Below are 18,441 nucleotides of genomic sequence, written 5' to 3'. Positions count from 1 at the left end.
CCTGTCAGCCAGCCTCCATGTCAGCTTTCCCTGGCCCCTCAGGAGGGGCTGATTCAGGCCTGGTGCAGCTGGAGCAAGGCCAGCGGCCATGTTGGGTGGTCCCGGCCTGCAGGGAAGCAGGGCCATGGCCACCGGCAGCCTGCCCAGCTGGGCTCTGGTGAAAAGAGGGATCCCCAGCAGTGTTCCCCCACAGTTCTGCCCGCCCCAGAGCAGCCGCATCTTTGGGGGGGGACCCACAGGAGGCCATTCCCTTCCCACAGGCATCGCATCGTAGAAAACCACAGCCAAGGGCTTTTGAGAGGGGAGCGAGGGATGGGCAGAAGCACACAACAGCCTGGCCCATCTCTGAGACCACGGACCAGGACAGGGCACCAGGAGAGTGACTTGGCAAGGGGAGAGTTGCCAAAATGCCAGGGAGGGTGGCCCAGAGCCCCCCAGCCTGGTTCCTCTGCACCAGGCCAAGATGGCCAGGGAGGGCAGCAGCCCTTGCCTTTAGGAACAGTACCCCCGGGCATTGCTTTGCTGCTGAAAGCCCTGACTTTGGAAGCACCAATTCTGACATGGAGATCCCCAAAACCTCACTTACCTCTGCAGGGAGATGGCCCTGGCCTGCCCTGGCTGACAGCCCTCGTCAGCTCTGCAAGCAGCACCCCGGCTCTAGAAACACCAGCTCTGCTCCAAGCACCCCACAAACCAGGAAAAGCTACGGCAATCGCTTGTTGTGTTCCTTCTTCATTTAAGTACCTGGCAAGTTTATTCTGTAATGGACTGGATTTGAGAAGTCTTCTTCACTATCAGATGATGGGCTGGGCTGGGTACCCAGCATCTTTTTACTAAGAAAAGGACTAATTTCACCACACCATCTGCAGAAAAGTGTCTGTTTTCCTCAGCTTAGCAGACACCACGTAAGACCGACGGGGCAGAGGCCACGAGGGCTGCAGACCCACATTCAGCATGGGCCCCAGGGTGCCGTGAGAGACACCAGACTGACCCACAAAGAGAGACAAAGACATTTACTGAGCACATTCCCATCCAGGTGAGCAAGTAAACAAAAGGGCAAACAAAACTAATAAAAAATATATCTTATAAAGAAGTTATTTGGCCATAAATGAACACCAGGGTAGCAGCATCAGATATGATGGTTCTCAGATTTATTTATTTTTCCTGAAGGTCAGGCAGCCCTTTGACTAATAAAATCTGAGAACCACAGCTATAAAGTCTATTCCTGCCTCTGTTCTTTGCCTGCAGAGAGAATATATGGGCATGAGTCTGTATTTCAGATAGCTGGGGCCAAGGATAACTCCAAAGATCTTCAAAAAGAACAAAAACATCTTTTGTTGCACGGCAGCTCCCAAACCGTGATTTTGGTAGAAAATAGGCACAGTGATATGAAAAGCTACACACAGCATACAAAAAGCTCTGAAGGCAAACAAAAGTATGTGAATTCAGGCAACGGTTGAATCATTTTAATATCAGCTGAAGCTTTGAAAATGTGGTTAGCATATAGTTAGGAGACACTTCTCCTTTGCATCTAAAAATACCATGCCAGTTCTGGAAGACAGCAGCCACCAGCAGAGCAGGAGAGTCACAGAAGCTGCTGTGTGTCAGTCTACAGGGAGCAAAAGGGCCCCAGGTGCTTCTTGGTGCTGTGGGAAATAACAGATAGTTTATCAAGCAGTTTGATTTTTATGACACTTACCGTAACAAATCCATCAAGGTCAGCCTGAAAATAGTCACAAGGCATAGGTACTCACACCTTACATCGGCATCCTTTGATAAAAGGCTGTGCACCTCCTGTAACACTTAAAAACTGATACCTATTTTTAAATGAGGGTGTCCAAATGACTGTTTAAAACCTGAAGTGGGAAACAACACTTAGAGCCCAGTTCTGTGGCTCTGATTTGCATGGGACCGTGCTCCCTGATAGCAGGGACAATAATGAACGCCATGGGCTGCTCCCAGTTGGGTTCAGGCGGCAGTGCTGCCTCTCTGAGCCGTCACAGCCTGGTGGGGTTTGGACCTGTGCCAGTGGAAATCTTCCTTTCCATTGTTCGAGCTTTGGATGAGGACTGACTTGCACAGACTTTTAAATGGGAGCTTCAGCAAGATTCACTGAGGAAGGTCGGCTCGGTATATACTGTCCATTAAAGGTCAGCAGTTCGGGGATGAGCTTCACCAGGCAGGAGTGGGCACTGGCCAGGATCAGCCATTATCTTCCAGACAGACCATAAATTACTTTATCTATCAGATCAGGTGTTAAAAGCAAGGACCTGGATGTCTTCTAGACTGCAAGGTACACCTGAATCTTTCTCAAGTTCAGACAGGCACTCTTTCCCCCCCTTCCTTCACGGCTGAGTGCTGGCACGGCACCAGCCCCTCTGCAGCCCCATGCTCAGCCCCATTCCCCACATCTCCATGTGCTTCCCATATAATCTCAGTTGTTGTTCTAGGCAGACAGCTCTGTTTTTACTTAAGGCAATTCTATGCCTTTCATTGTGTTTTTAATTTTCATTTCACCAAGATTCACTCCCACAACTACGCTTTCTGGCTTCTTCCAGCTTTTGTCCTTTATTTTAACTGCTGGAGTCAGAGATGATTATCTCTAAGAAAGAGATTTCAGCTGCATTATGTTGATGGTAAGTGCTATTTTTCCTGCCCTGTCTGATTTTCCATGCAAGATGCTTTTCGTATAGCTTTAAGTGTTTTATTATTTGCAAATTGGTTGCCACGTCTCCAAGTTTCCCTTTCCCTGCTGTGCTAAGTGCCAGCATTGCTGTAAGGAGGGACTGCAGCCTCCTTGAACTGAAGCAATCATTTGAACCTAGGACAGGATCACAAAAACCTCCCACAAATGCAGGCTGCTCTGGGGCACTGTGACCTCCCTCAGTGGTACCACTGTGGATCTGAGCACCTCTGTCTGCATGCCCCAGGCAGCAGAGACCCTCCTGTGCCAGGGCACGGTTCACTGAGAGGCAGCAACAAGATGGCGGGCTTCCCAGCAGCCAGCACATTTGGGTGCTGCTGCACAAGCTGTGACACCTCCGTCCTTGACAGCATGTTCTACAGCATGACATGGAGATCCTCAAACCATCACTTCTGCTGCCAGCACTGGGAGATCCCCAGGCACCAGGGAAGCACTACGGAAGGCCAGGACTGAAGACAGATCCTGATGCCACCCAAAGTTGGTACAGGCTAGGGATGGCCAAGACTATCTTTCCAGATTATCATCTTCTCTGTGACAGGAGGCTTCTGAAGATGCCATATAAATCTCCAACCATGACTAAGGTCTCCAGAAAAGCACCTTTCCCGCTCCTTTCAGGGAGAGCAGATCTGCCCTCCCCAGCCACTCTTGCAGTGCCCTGCATTAGTCTTCCCCACATTTCCTTCCCAGTGCTGTTGCTGCCTGCTCACGCTTCAGACCACCAGTTCTCAGCTGCCATGTTTTGCAGGTCCACAGCAGTCTCACTGGTTGCTGTGGACCTGTGCACAGGGCCTGGAAATGCCATAAGCTCTCTCACATCACTTATTGTGCTAGCACCCAAAGCTAGAGGAGCAGACAACCCCATAAGGGAAGAGCATTAAAACAGTGTCCCCACATTGCCACACACCACCAGCAGCCATAAAATGTCCATCAAGGTCCTTGTCCCCTCAGCTGGCCATGCTTCCTGTGCACTATAGTGGAAACTTGTCTGACATAGCCAAGGCAGTGCTGTAACCTCAGCATCTGTGTTTTTTCCACCCTGCCTAATTGTTGGGTCCCTGTATTGACATAAACTACCTGCTCAACTCAGCTCTGAAATACCTCCCTGCATGCTGAAAAACAGCAGGGCCGTGCCCCCACACCATACAACATCCCATGGGCTTGGGAAATAATATATAGTCAGAACCATACAATAGAGCAAGCACTACTGAAAGCCACTGCTGGCTCAGCACTTTTATTTTCAATCAAAGCAGCATTTTTTATTTTTTGTAATAGTTTTTCCCCCTTTGGCATTTTCATTAGAAGGCCAACAGGGAAAAAAAAAAACAATCCCCAAGTGAAAGTTATAAGCAGCCTGACACCTGGTAATGAGATATTTCAAGCTATGGCCTGGCACTTTTACGGTATTTCTGAACCAAGCACTCAATCAAGCAAACTTAGAAAGAATGGAAAGTTTGTTACTCCCAGGCATATGTCTTAGAGTTTTACATCTTACATTTCAGCAATGGAAGAGTACAGTACAAATAAGGCAGGCAAATACCTGGTCAGTAAACACTTCTGCAACAGTGTAATTATTCCCCTCAACAAAAAGGCTTCCAGGACAGCTCTTGAGAGTACTCCATGTTCACAGCCGACCTCAGAAGCTCTTGGCTTTTCTCATTTGAAATGCATTATGATTTTTAGGGAAACATAGCTCAGACAGTCCCTTTGTCTGTCCACCCCGTTGTCTTCCCCAAGCAGCTCTGCAATCCACCAACCAGTTTCACTCAAATCTTAAATAGGATAGTAAAGGTCCAAGACTGTCCATTTCCACATGGTTCTTTCATTAGAACATATGCAGAAGAGATGAGAAATTTTACTACTGTGGCAAAGTAGCATCTGAAAGGTGTTGCCCACTGAACCACTCAAGTGCTAAGTGATTTGTCCAGAAGCTGTTGCAGGGGAGCCCTTCACCCCACGCTGGCTGGTGGCTGGCATCTGCCCAATGCACGGGCCCTTAGCAAAGCTTTCCTTCCCTTGCTCCAGAAACTTGGGGAAGAACCAGCAACTATAGTGGGAAGCCCTCATTGAACTGGAGAATGCTTTTAAAATTACTGCAGGCTCTCGCTCTCTAAGGGCAAGAAACCCCAACCACCATGAGACGAGAAGGGGCAGGGTAGCAGTGGGGCTGCCAGACCCTGACGAAGCCAGCAGGACCCAGCGGGCTGTAGGCAAGTGAGCAACAAGCACCTTCCTGCACAGCCTCCAACACCACTCCCAGCCAAGAGCGCCAGGGATGGGGTCACCAGAAAGCACCAACAACACACAAACACAGAAAAGCAAGAGAAGAATAAGACGAGCAGGTTCACACCAGCAGAAAGGCAGGCAACCTGCACATTCAAGCAACCAACCTTATCTCCATCACCAATCTCCACTTGAAGCACCCAACTCCTCAGAAGACAATAAAGCTTTCACTGGGCCACCCACATGTCTTCGATTAAATTCCTGTGAGATAATGAGGATGTTTCCACTCTCCTCCTGCTCCAGCCACAGCTCAAGTTAGGACTGTTGGCTGCAGCCAGGCTGCCAGGAGTCCCAGTGGGGCTGGCGAGGGGCTCTCGCCCTTGTAGGAGCATCTCACTCTCATAGAAGCTCTGCAGCACCTGAAAGCAGAGCTGCCATGAGCAGGTAGCGCTCTGGCACAGAGACAGAAGAGCTGGCCTCTTGTGCTGTTGTCTCACTTGTCTCCTGTTTGACACAAGGAAGGAAAGGTTTTCTCAAAGCACAGCCACGCTTAGGCCACTCGCTCATCTCCCACAACAAATGATGCCATCCAAACATCGGCGCTAATTGCAGAGACAGGAAAATCATCTGCATTCTACCCGTAACAATCCATTGTTATTTTTATGCACACACACACAGACACAAGTAAAGAACCCTTCTCATTTCAAGCTGTGCTATTATGCTAACTACGGAGAAATAAATATGCCACACTGTAGCTAATAAGTGTCATTCACACCAGTATTTATTCCAAACATGTTTCCCCCATCACGTCTGTTCTGCCTGGAACTGCTCATCACTAAAGAGGAGACCTTTATTTCTAGTGATTTAAGCAGACAGGAGAGAGTTAGCAATTAAAGCACACTTTTGTACAGTTTAATTCTTTTTATTTCAGCTATCAGGGAGTGTTATCTGCTATCACTGTATCTTTCTATTTCTGGAGCTGCCACCTACCAGCAATGGGTTCATATTTCACCTATTTGCAAGTTGGGTTCTCCCACCTGGGCACGGGAACAGGGCTAACTCCTGATGTCAACGGGCTTGTGGCTCTCAGCCCCGCGTCCTGCACTGTAGGACTGGGTCGAAAAGGACGGAGTCATTTTTATTGAAGCTCCGATACATTCCCGTACCCCAGCTCCCTGCCACCCCGTGTGCCGAGCCTGGATCCAGGCATCCTCGGTTTCACATGAGGGATTATTTCTCTGCTCATCAAAGACTGGCGAGGACTGAATGTCATTCAAGAAAAGTATTTCAGAGCTAAAAATAGTCTCCTGATTTTTGCTTTCTTTCCAGAGCAAAAGTCTGCCTGGCAGGTAGCGGATGAATTTAGTGGTCCCACCACGCACATTTCATCTTTCTCCTGACAATGCTTCACAAACAGGGTAAGCAAGGCATCGCACCAAACTCAGAAACTCCTGCTACCTGGGCTGAACTATAATTATTTTTCGCGTTAAACTGAAAATAGAACCAAGTCAGAAATCCTTCACCGGTCACAGAAAACAAGCAAGGCTTTGACTTCTGCCCAAGAGGGACAGGTCTTCCTGCCCATTGGCACCAGAGCAAACACAGCCTTCACACAAACACAAGCCACGTGTGCAGTTGGTTCTGGGACCCACTGCCTGCACAAGAGGCAAAAATGGTTTTGAATCCGAGGAGCGCAGATGCTTACTGAACTGAGGGGCTAATGTTGCTGCCCTAAGGAATGAATCCCAAGGACTGAATGAGGGCCAGCGCTAATTACCAGCCCACGCAGACTTGTGGATTATATGTCAAGGATCCTGTTATGCAAGAATACAGCTGGGCATGTTATTGCAAGTGAGGAGACAAGCATCCATGTGAATTGCAGAGGTGTAAGGAGAAAAGGAAAAAAAAAAAAGTCCTTTCATTTTCCCCCTGACTTTTTTCATTCTTATGGCCTGATTTGTAAAAATCCTAAAGACCTGAAGTTCTCATTGATGTTCATGGACTTTGCTTTTTAAAACTGCACAAAACAGTGGACCAAACACCAATTAGTCTCCTTCCGTAGAGCTAATGAGACTGGGAAAGTACCCCAGAGGTGGGTTTCAGCAGCAGCTTTTCTTTTAAGCTTGCTCGTCACTTGCTTTTCTCCTCCTGCTCCCAGATATAATCCTTGCTCCTTCCTGCTTATAGCCTGGTCCCGCTGAAAGCACAATTTATTTGCATCAGTGGAAGACAACAAGAGTGGTTTCTTCCCCACAATGGAAGGGGCAAATCCCACTCTAATCCAGCTGGGGAGGTGAAGACAGAGGAGTGTTGCACCCACATGTTTCTACCCAAGATCACATCCAAGTGTTCTGCTACTCCTGTCTTTTTCATCCTTGCTTATACTGGAGCAAGAGAGACACCTAGAGATCACAGGCAGGGGATTGCAAGCTTATGGAAAAAAGTTTTCTGTGGAATGGGTAACACGATGTGTTTACAGAGTGGAAACAATAAATAAAATGAATGAAATATGAAACAAATCAACTTCTGGTTATAAATAGTGAAGACCCAAGAGGGAATAGCAACAGATTTTAGAGTAGCAGGAACGCTCTCCATTTCCATGGCTTGCCCTCACCCCACACTACCCCCAAACTGTGAAGAAAATCAGCTCCTTGGCAGACAGAAAGTTGGGGGTGGGTCACATAGCCTGCTAGGGCACCCTCTCCAACAGCAGACAATACTACAGGAACGCATACACAATGATTAAGTGTAGCACTAGCAGATAAAACACTCAATAAAATGTAACTAAGCTAAACTTGGAACTTGAATCCCGCTTTTTTAATCCCAAAGCAAAGGCACACATCCATCCCACCAGCACAATTGCACCAACAGCATCGCTATTCTCAACTCAGACACAAGAGTGATGAGATGCAGTGTCCTGAGGATCAGGAAAATTACAGCCCAGAACAGGTAGAACAAGCTACTCATTTCATCAAAATACGCATCTCACCCATCTGCTTTTATAGACCATTCGGCATCCACTTTAACAATGTTTTATGTCGCTATAAAAAGTGTAAGTGGTGGTTGCTGGGTGGTTTCAGCTGGCTGATTTCAAGTGTCCTGCTGCATTATGCTGTTGCCTGGCACTAAAATTTGATCAATTACAGCTGCTCGACGACTACTGCCCTGATGCCAACCCAGGAACAAAATACACAACCCCAGAGGTTTTGCTTAAACAGCTGAGTGTCACAACCAGCATGTGAAGGAGAGGGAACAGGGCTGTAGGACACACAAGACAGCTGTAGCAGTCAGCTACATTCAGTCTATGGAAGAAAGCAGACATGAATTTGATCACCTTGTTAGAGTGCTTGTCACTGGCTCATCAGAGATTTTGTATAAGGGGTTTTAATTTGCTTGCTGGGAATAATCGTCCCAGCTTTGCTCCCCTTCTAACGGCAGCTTCACCACTAGCATACCCTCCTGTTCTTGTTTGCACCCTCACACCGGGAAAGAACTAAATGGGATGAAATTCAACAGGAATGAGGTCTGGGACCTTTGCTATACCAAAGTCAGGTAAGAGAACCAAGTGTCTCTTCTGGACTCACTTCCCAACTCCGATTTTAGAAGGTGGAACAATTGTCTTTGTGGTACAAGTACTATTTCGAAACCATGGGTAACCACAAGGTAATAATGGATACCAGGACCACCTGACTACATTAAGAGCGGTCCTAGCAAAGGTCAAAACTCCCATTGCCTAGACCAGAACAACAATATTTCTTTGTACATGTTCTCCTCTGTTTCTAGTGTTTATATGAGATTATTCTTACACGTCTCTCATAATAAACCAAACTGTATCAACTTAAAATTAAGTGGAAAGTTTTATGCCTTCAGATATCCTCATTCACTTTGTCTGAGAAGAGCAGGAGAAGGTCAACGGAATTTATTTTTTTCCCCAGCAGAAGATGCACCTTTGCATATCAAGCAATAAAGTTTACTCAGTTATTCTTGTCACTTGCCTTGTCAGCACTTCTCTCTTTGTAAAAATATTTGCAAACAAAACCAGGTCATGAGCTGGTAGTCAAAATAGAATGTACCAGAGCAAAGAGATGGTGAACAAAAGGAGAATTAAGAGGAAAAATAGATAATTCTCTTTTAAAATAGAACTGCATGAGTAAGATGACAGCACTTGAGCAGAGAAAGCATCACAGGCATGAGGGAGAACAGAGGCCACCAGCTTCTGAAACTCCTTGGCTCTACTAGAATAGTCCTCTGGACTAAACTGTGGTTGATCCATCCAGATACTTACTCAGAGCCTGGTATTTGCATTAATTGGCAATAAGACAGTGAACAATAGATAGTCTTGTCTTAAATCTAAATTAGCTAAATAGCATGAGACAAAACACACACAAAAAAAAATCTTGTCATTTGAGAGCATGTAATTTGCTTTGGCAGCCCCAGATCCTTCAAAAAGAAATGGTATCTCTTATCCCCACCCATCAGTCTCACCTGCAACATCCTGATGTGCTCATCACCTCCTTGTCACTGCGCTTCCCATTCCGGTGCCCACGTCAGGGCCCCCTGCCAGCCACCAGGGACTTCGCATTCCCTCGGTGCTGTGAAATGACTGCTGGGTGCCAAATCCCCTGGGGAGAGTCCTGAAGCCTCGCTCACCACTTCAACCCCTTTTCCTTCCCGCTTTCTTCTTTCCCGCCACGCACATCCTTGCCTGTCATCGCTGGCTTTCGCCTGGACTCCAGCAGGCGTGAAAGAGTCACTGAAATAACTGTTCTGACATCGGAGAACAAGGTTTAATTACAGCTCGCATTTCTGGTGCAAGTAATTGGCACGTGAGTTTGAGAGCGAGCGCACACACTCTGTTCAGGGGAAGGGAGCTGATTGAATTACCTGTGGCAGAAAACAAACAAAAGGACAAGGAGGAGACAGCGCATCTCCAGAGAAGCAGCCCCTCTCAGGCACCAGGCTTTTTATCCTGTCGCTGTGTTTTGAAGATCCACGCTTATTCTCACCTCCCGTATTATCTTAAACCAGGTTCTATTGCATCAAAGACAGAAAAAATTATTTTTTTGGACCCGAGTAGAGAAGTCAGGATATTTAGCGCCACAGAAGGAGCAGGCAGACCAGCAGCAAGCCCCAGGACCTCTGGGGACCCCTCTCACACAGATCGTCCTCAGCCTCCAGTGATTCCAAGTCAGCTGCTGCCATCTGTTGACACCTTCCCACTGCTACACTAAACAGGCATTTCTCTTGATGCACGGCAGGTGGTTTGAACGTGTTTTATCCCCTTCCCAAACTACGGCAGAAGGAGCAATGGCAGTCAGCATCTGGAAATACCAATCATGTATCTGACAGCAGAAATGAGACCAGGCTGTACCCCTTGATAGGCCACCAACCCTCTCCAAACTGCTTCAGACTTAAGTAATTTTCACAACTCAAATTTTAAGTTCTCATCCCATTTTACCACCTCTGACTAGGAGCACTGATGCTAACTTTCTTGTGATCAGCTGAGGAGGGACTATAGGCATCACCAGGCACTATCCATACCATCACGACATATCCATGCTGGCCTCTCCACGGCACTGCAGCTGGGGAAAGTCACCTGCTTCTGTCCCATAGGGCACCACTAATGTCCCCCTCTGCTCCACAGGTACCAAACACCTTCTCTAAACTTACACTCTGCCTTGATTGCCAGTTGCAACTTGTTCTGGGTCTTTTTCCCCCCCTCTTGCCTCTCCCTGTTAATCCTTTCATTACCCCACACGGTAGTTAACTTTTACCTACACACCCTGCTTTCCCAAGGCCTATCAGAAAACATCACCGAGGCTCAGAAAAAAACAATACCACTTTCAGATTTGAAATGCCCAAGAATAAGAATTTCTGCAAACCAATCTAAAGCAGTTGCATGGCAGGGCATGTCATAATCCCACCTGGCAGCTCCTGAATCCCACCTCAGAAGTTCCTGGGACCTCAGGCAGTAGCAGCTGCACAGGAGTAAAGCTCTCTGAGCTCAGCGAGGTGCGAGCTCGGAGATTGTCTGACCCCAGGTCAGCTACATCAGCTTCCAGGTGTGGTAGCCCAGCGTGTAGTGACATCTGATAGATATACTGGGGAAAAGGCGTGTCTGCTGCTGCCTGTTCCCTCCAAGTCATTCTTCTTACACTGAAGCTCTAATTTCCATTTAGTAATTCTGAAAAAGTTGTCAAGCTGATTTGTGAAATAAATTAACAGTCCATCAACTGAGAATAACAGAAATTCTCTCACTTCAGAAGTCTCTGCGGTAGTAAAGGATACACACACAGTTCTTCTGAACCAATCTACCCATGTGTCCTCTACAAAATTGGTTTAAAACATGTCAAACTAGCAGGGAACTTGAAGCCAGAGTAATTTCATCTAAAGAAAGCATCACTGACCTTCTTGTATCATATATCAGAAACCTGTGTTCTATTCTGCACTGAACAAATCAGGATTTTATAAAAAGGAACAGAATCTTGGTATGATCTTCAAGGTTATTCTGGGCAAGAAATACAAAAGCTCATGTGTGAATCAGTGCTTAGTGCTGCCGAATTACCCCCACCAAGGACAGAAAAAAAACCTCTGTAACAAAATAGCTTGATTTGCCAATAAAAAAGGGGGTGAAGGCAGACTGCTTTTGACTTAGAAACTATTCCTTGTAATTTAGCGTACAGATCTTTACCTTCAGCTAAGCAATTTTCTTTCACATCAGAGAACCATACTGGTCACACCTTTGAATGATTTGATGCCACCATCCATACTTTGTGACCTTAACCTGCATGTGATTGAGACAAAACAGGTAAACAAGCCATTTTTATTCCTGCCCGCCTCTTCTCAGGCTGCAAGTCTCTGTTGGGGGATGCCAGTGCACACCTCCAACCACCTGCTGCAAGCGCTCCCACAGCTCTGTTGCCAGCTTCTTGTTCCTCTGGGAACAGTCACCACATTCGGGAGACTGCACTGCCTGTCTACAAAGAGTTAAGTCCCTTTTGCTAAGCAGTAGCAGGTCTCCCTTTCTCCATAAAAAGTAACCGGCTGAAATGAAACATAGTTATAAACCATGGAGTTTAAAGACTTCCTGCCTGAAGAGTCACTTCCATCCCAATGCTCTCGGAAAAGTTTTGAGATGAAGTATCACCCTCAAACAACCCTACCTATCAAGCACCAGGATGTATCACCAAGATGGAAAACTGTTTCCAGCTGCTTGTATCAGGAGAACCACAAATACAACAGCTGCTTTAAAGCCTGCTGAAAGAGGCTGCCACATTTAAACTGGCTCCTTCTTAGTAAAGACCAAAGTGACATAAGCAAGGTACTTCTGACTGCTGTCCAAGGACAATGCAGTCACCCAGAAGCTTGCTTCCCGCTCTCCACCACCTCACAGCAGCTCTTCAGCTGCAGTCACCGCTCTGCGCACTGCTTGGAAAGAAATCTGTTCATTTTTCTGTATTATCAAGTACATCAGGCTGTCAGGCATCTGATGCCTGAAACAGAGACCAACAACTCATTCAGTATTACACATCTACTACCTCTATGTGCAGATATCCTTACTTCCTCGCTCCAAAAAGTAACTTAAAGAAATCCCAAACGGTTACTGCTTCATGGCAACAGGAAGAGAAGCTGCACAACCACCCTACACAAAACTCTGGTGTTTCATAGGACTTCCAAGCTAGAAATGTGATGGAAAAAAAATAATTATTCACCTCTCTACCTCAGTTACTCCTTACCCTGTAAGATGTGGAACAAGTTTGTGACTTGAAACGAAATTTCAATGATCTTAATTATTCCACAATCCCACATCTCATAACTTTTTAAACCATAAACAGGAAATACATTCTGGCAAGACAACTTCTATTGTTTAGCTAAATAGTCACACATAACTATGGAGACACAGGTCTCTAACACCCAAGAGATGATCCCACCACACAACAACCAAGTAGGTAGAGTCCTCCTACTGAGTTACAGTGACCTGTAACTGTCATTCAAGAGGTAATTATTGAAAGTATGTTACATTATTAACAGAAATAAAAGTTGTGACCAGGGATGGTGCGGACCCAAACATCACCTGCAGTAAAGATGGAATTTAAGGACTGCTGAAGAGTTGTCTGTTACAAGCACTACCACAGGTCGTGTCAGAAGTCATTAAAATACCAACTGGAAACACCAGAGTCCATTTGAACGATTTATTAGTATCCTCTTTTTTTACAAGTTTTAGAAAAAGAATCCCAGGATTTTGCCTCCTGTGTGTTTTCGCCTAGCCTCCTCATGGTCCATGATGCCAGCTGAGGTTGTCAGTACAATGTACCTGTCAAGAAAGAACAAACATCCAGTTTATCGCTTTGCTCTGTGCTCGTGCTGACAGCACTAACTTCATGTCTGTGTTACAACAGTAAGATCTGCTTCTGTAAGAATGGGCCCAACAGAACTAAGACCAGGTTATCAGGCAACGGAAAAGGAAGTCCTCTCAGGAGTACAGCTCTGTAGCACACAAAGGACATTTATAGGCTTATGTTCTCCAAATATCTGCCTAAGCCTCAGCAAGAAGTTTTTCATCACATCCCCACTGTGAAGTCAGTTCAGCTGTTGTAGCGGCAGCAACTCTAGACACAGCCTGCCTCTATTTTAAGCAGACATTTTTCTTCAGAGCAGGTAGAGTTGCCATGGTGCCAGACAGCTCCTCACCTCGGAGCGCCTGTCTCTCAGCGTTATGAACACTGTGCACTGATGCAGATGAGTATCTGGGTCTGGACTGACAACTGAAGCAGCCTTAGTCACCGCTAATGCCAATGCTTGGATGATCAGCAGACTTCATCCACACAGCTTCGCGTCTGAGAACCTCTTGTCCCACCACTCTATAAATACTCTTAAAAACCTCGATACAACACACACACTAGAAAGCTACACTGGTACAGGTAAAGCAAGTGGCTTATCACTGCAGCTTTCAGGACAGAAATGACAAGGAACTGCTCATCCTGCCTTTGACGGGACAGACTGGCTGAGCCTCTGAAGACTCTTGCAGCTCTGTCATCCTGGTGCACTGACATTTATTACTGAGATTTGTTACTCCTGACTCAGAGAATTTTGGGAAGGAAAAACATACTGCATAGTAATATTTTCTGTGGTGTGCCTGTTTGTTTAACAGAGGCTCTCAGCCTCTCATCTCTTAATGTCTAAGCAACTCATACGCAATCAGGAAGTTTAATTTGAAGTAGTACAACCTAATTCCAGTGACCTGGTAACTTACATAACTCCTCCCCATCTATAAATGGACATTAATAAAATTAAAACCTGTAAAAGAAAAAGTCCCATTTTCCCAGTAAACTGTAGACAGTAATGGTGAAACCAGGATTTACCAAAGCCAAACAAAAATAGGTCCTTGATTAGCAGCGCCCCTTTAAAACTGGTTCAAAAGAGCATTTATATGGAAGGTGGGTTTTTAGACCACCAGATTGATGAGAGAGGAAAGGCGTCAGGCAAGTCACCTCAGGCAATATGACAGCGTAATAAACCCCCCAAATTTTTACATATGACACAGATCTAACTCTTCTCCTGACTTACCCAAACTGACGTGAAGGCAGTAGGTTGTTCTGCCACTTTTCCAAATCCTTCAGCTGAACATCAAATCTGGGACTGATCACACCACACTATAAAACAGAATTCCATTTATAAACTGGATTAGCACATTTGTCATTCCAATTCACTGGATGCAGAAATTTAACAACTACAGCTAAAATATTTTTGGCAGCAAAATATCCGAGTACCAAGAAGCACACTCTGTTACCCCTAACAGGAAACAGGGCTTCCCCTCAGGTAAGCTGAGACTCGCACACAGCCATGCAGCTGTTACTTCCTTAGCCTTCCCTCCTCCTCCTCCTCCTCACTCAAACACAGTGACTTATGCCGCTGCTGAACCTAAACTCACAAACTAATGGCTAGATCTGGGAGAGCACAACAGCACACTATAAACCACTGAAGATTATTAAGCATCCTATATCATCAAAAATCCTGCAATTACTTGGGAATATTCTACTTCTAATCATCATACACAGTTGGCAAAAAGTACCTGTAACCAGGGAAAAATTAACATGCATAAAGTTATCAAAGTTTTCAAGTGAATCCTATTACATACTGACCATGACCACCACTACCACCCCCAGTTACCTCACTGGCTCCAATTATCTGAATAAACATCCAAGAGAAAAATAGAAGCACACCTTCCTGCACTGATGGACTTCTTGCTGAACCAACCAACTATTCCCTTATTGCTCTATCGAGAGAGACATAATATCCACATGCACCCTGGAAGATCTGTTACCACATCATCCCGGAAGAGTTCGAGGAACTGTACTCTGTACTCAAACCTGACATTCAGTACTTTTACTACAGACACATAACACTAGTAATTTGGGCGGTGTCAGAATTCTCTGCCTACTACACTCAAGCAATTTTCAGCTGCAATATTTATTCATCCTGGAGATACCCCCCAACATATTTTGACCAAGTAATTTCTTTATTTCTTTACTAAAGAGCCACCTGTCACTTAAATAGCTTAATTGGAAACAATGATGCACAGCGAGTCATCACAGAACGAGAAGATCTGTATTTTGGATAAAACAATTTAACAATGTCCAAAACACACATGAATACTTCATATGACCCAGGAACTTAAAGATCACCAATTAACATAACATTCAGCTTTCCCTCAACTGCAAGCAAAGCCCATCCAGCTGCAGAAGTCATTTACAAGTTTTAAACATAACTGGAAAGCAACTCAGTTTCCACATCTTAAGACAAGTCTTATAGATAGCTTAAACATCAAAGAAACTGAGAAAAAGGTAGCCAGAAAGCCTTTAAAGAGAAACACACAGCACTTGCCAGAGTGCATCTGACATACTCAGTCATTCACAATGTAATTAGTTGACCATACCATTATAAATCTAGAAAAATTAACAAGCATCTGATAACCACTGATAATACCCACGTTACTCTCATTTACATAGATTAAATAAATACCACCTTCTTTACAATTATTTCAGAACTGGAGCAAAAAAATATAAATAAAAGAAGACTCATTTAAGCATTTTCTTAGAGAATTGAATTCAGAAAGAGGAATCCTACCTTGTTGAGTCTGCCTGTGAGATTGACAACAATCTTCCCAGCTCTGTGATCATCAATTATCTCAAACTCACCAATGTAACCTACGGGAGATTAGCAAACAGACAAATCAAATCCATGATACTTAGCTACATTAACACCACTCAATTAACTACGCCTTACAAAACCAGCTCAAGCATCTTGATTTACTTTTAGTCACCAAACACCTTAACACAACAGCAGCCACAGGAACCGTGAATGAACACTGTGTGCTCTGGACTTACCGTGCTTCATCATCACGGTTAAAAACCGGACGATTACTTTGGAGCACGGCCTAATGAGAACTTGGCGTTTCCCACGTTTTTCTGCATTGTTGATGCTTTTGAGAGCATCGGCCAGAACATTCATGCGCACCATGGTGCCTGCAGGGAAGAGGAGAGGCAGTTACATACACCAGCTTTTCAACACAGAGACACTGAGCAGCACGCTGTTTCTAAGATTAATTCCAGACCTAAATGATCAGACAGAAAATTACATTAAACCTTAAAGGGCATTCTTAGGCTAAAAGGCAAATCAAATGACACGCTGGAGTATTCTCAGATTCACAACTATCATGACAAGTCAGGAAGTCTGACACACTGATTTACACTTGACTTTATCAACACGCATAAACAAACATTTAAAAAACACCACCTAGACAACATTTCATCAGCGTGACACCTTCCCCAGGTGAATCTTTTTTAACTTTAAAACCCAATTATGCAGTACTAGCCCTGTTCAAAAACTAGGCCACAGATGGCACTACACATAACAGACACTGCTCGGGTTGCTTATCTGCAAAAAAACGCAGGACCAAAGGGCGTCGCAGCACTCTGGGAAGGAAACCGGGCATCAGCTCTCGCGTTGCAGGGATGAGGAGAAGAGCCCCCGAGTACCACACGGTAGCACAGGGCTGGGTACCGCGGCCCCACTTACTAACAGAGCCACCGCACTGCCGGACCCGGACAGGAGGTCCCCTCACCTGGGCCACAGGGTCACTCCTGAGCTCGCCACGTCCTGCGGCACACGAGGGCTTGTACCGCTAACCCAGGGACCCCCAACCAAGCAGGTCTGGCTAATTCCTGCCCACGGGGGGAGCGCAGCCAGCCCCCCTCCTCCTGAGGGCCGCCCCCTCGCCCAGGGCCCGGCCCACCGCCCCCTCCCCGAGCCCTCAGCTACCTCCTCCCGGGCCGCGCCGCACGATCCTCACTCCCCGCAGTCCACAGAACTCCGCGGCCCGGCCCAGCCTAGCCTCCCACCGCACCGGCCCGGGCCCGGCCGCCGCGCCAGCGCCCGCCCCCGGCTCCCGCCCCGCATGTCTGTGGAGAGCAGAGCCACGGGCAGGAGTGCGCTTCCCCCCACCCTACACTCCGGAGGCTCCAGAGAGCGCTAGAGGATACGCCGATGGCTCAAAACGGGCCGAGCCTGTCGGGCGCAGCCTCAAGGCCACGAAAAGGCGGGCGGAGGCGGAGACGGGGCCCGGATGGGGTCGGGAGGCGGCGGATGGCGGCCGGGACCCGCCGCACCCACCAACTCACCGGTGCAGCAAGATGGCGGAAAAGGAAGAGGCCGGGCGCCCGCGCGGGATTATGGGAGGGCCATGGGCGCGAGGTGGTGCGCCGCGCCTCGTGAAATCTCGCGAGATTGGGCGTCCCGGCCCTGGACATCCCCATTGGTCTAGAGCCGGCACAACGCACTTCCGGAGCGACGCCCCGGCCGGGGTTCCTACAGCAACCGGGACGCTGCGCAGCGCGAGGCTGTACAGCGGGGCGGGAGGGACAGAAAGGAGGAGAAACAGCCAAAAGCGGGGTTTGGCAGAAGCACAGCGGAGGAACTTATGATATTGTGCACTTTTATCGGAGTTTTAACGGACCCATGCACGCTGAAGGAGAGCGCAGCACTCCACACGGCGGGGGAGCAGCAGTCTGAGGTGAGCAAGGCCGCACCACGCCGGGGAGCAGGGCTTGTACCCAATTTTTCCTTAAAGCAGGAGCGGCTGCTGCAGCGCCGATGGGGTGTCGGTGTGGGGCACAGGGGCCGCCCTGCGACACCGCCCCCATCATCACCTGCCTCTTCACACCCCACATTTCTTCCTGCCCCTGCCTGGGCAGGTGCAGCCAAGCGTTTCCAACATCACAGCACCGAGATCACACCACAGTGTCTCCCGACTGCATCTGGTTTGTCCCCAACCTGTCACTTCTATCCATGTTCATCAGCTGCAGATGACATGACTGCCTTTCCCTCGGCAGCAGGAGCTGTCAGTGTACTGTCATCGCTGATAGAAGTTCTACCTACAGTGAGCTATTTCAAAGCAAAGGAGCGTGTCTGCCAGGACACCGCACACAGACACACTGCTCCCAGCTCCCAGTCTCAGC

At 47.1% G+C, this 18,441-nt stretch overlaps 1 protein-coding gene across 2 annotated transcripts; it reads right to left on the bottom strand.

The window, feature by feature from the left end:
* Positions 1-13,102: 13,102 nt before the first annotated feature.
* Positions 13,103-17,707, bottom strand: RPS15A (ribosomal protein S15a). Of its 2 annotated transcripts, none has more exons than XM_014936739.1 (5): positions 17,605-17,707; positions 16,312-16,449; positions 16,052-16,131; positions 14,492-14,577; positions 13,103-13,238 (listed from the first exon to the last, which is right to left on the bottom strand). In XM_014936739.1, the coding sequence occupies exons 2-5, from the start codon at positions 16,442-16,444 to the stop codon at positions 13,145-13,147; spliced, it is 393 nt and encodes a 130-aa protein (XP_014792225.1). In that variant the 5' UTR covers positions 16,445-16,449; positions 17,605-17,707; the 3' UTR covers positions 13,103-13,144. The 2 variants fall into 2 exon arrangements, with proteins under 2 accessions (XP_014792225.1, XP_014792226.1); XM_014936740.1 differs by lacking the exon at positions 17,605-17,707 and adding an exon at positions 17,246-17,393.
* Between the last annotated feature and the right edge of the window lie 734 nt (positions 17,708-18,441).

Source organism: Calidris pugnax, unplaced genomic scaffold (assembly GCF_001431845.1).
Source record: "Calidris pugnax isolate Ruff unplaced genomic scaffold, ASM143184v1 scaffold17, whole genome shotgun sequence".
Classification (NCBI taxonomy): Eukaryota; Metazoa; Chordata; class Aves; order Charadriiformes; family Scolopacidae; genus Calidris; species Calidris pugnax.
The sequence above is the reverse complement of the archived record's forward strand: the minus strand, read 5'-3'. Positions and strand labels throughout refer to the sequence as shown.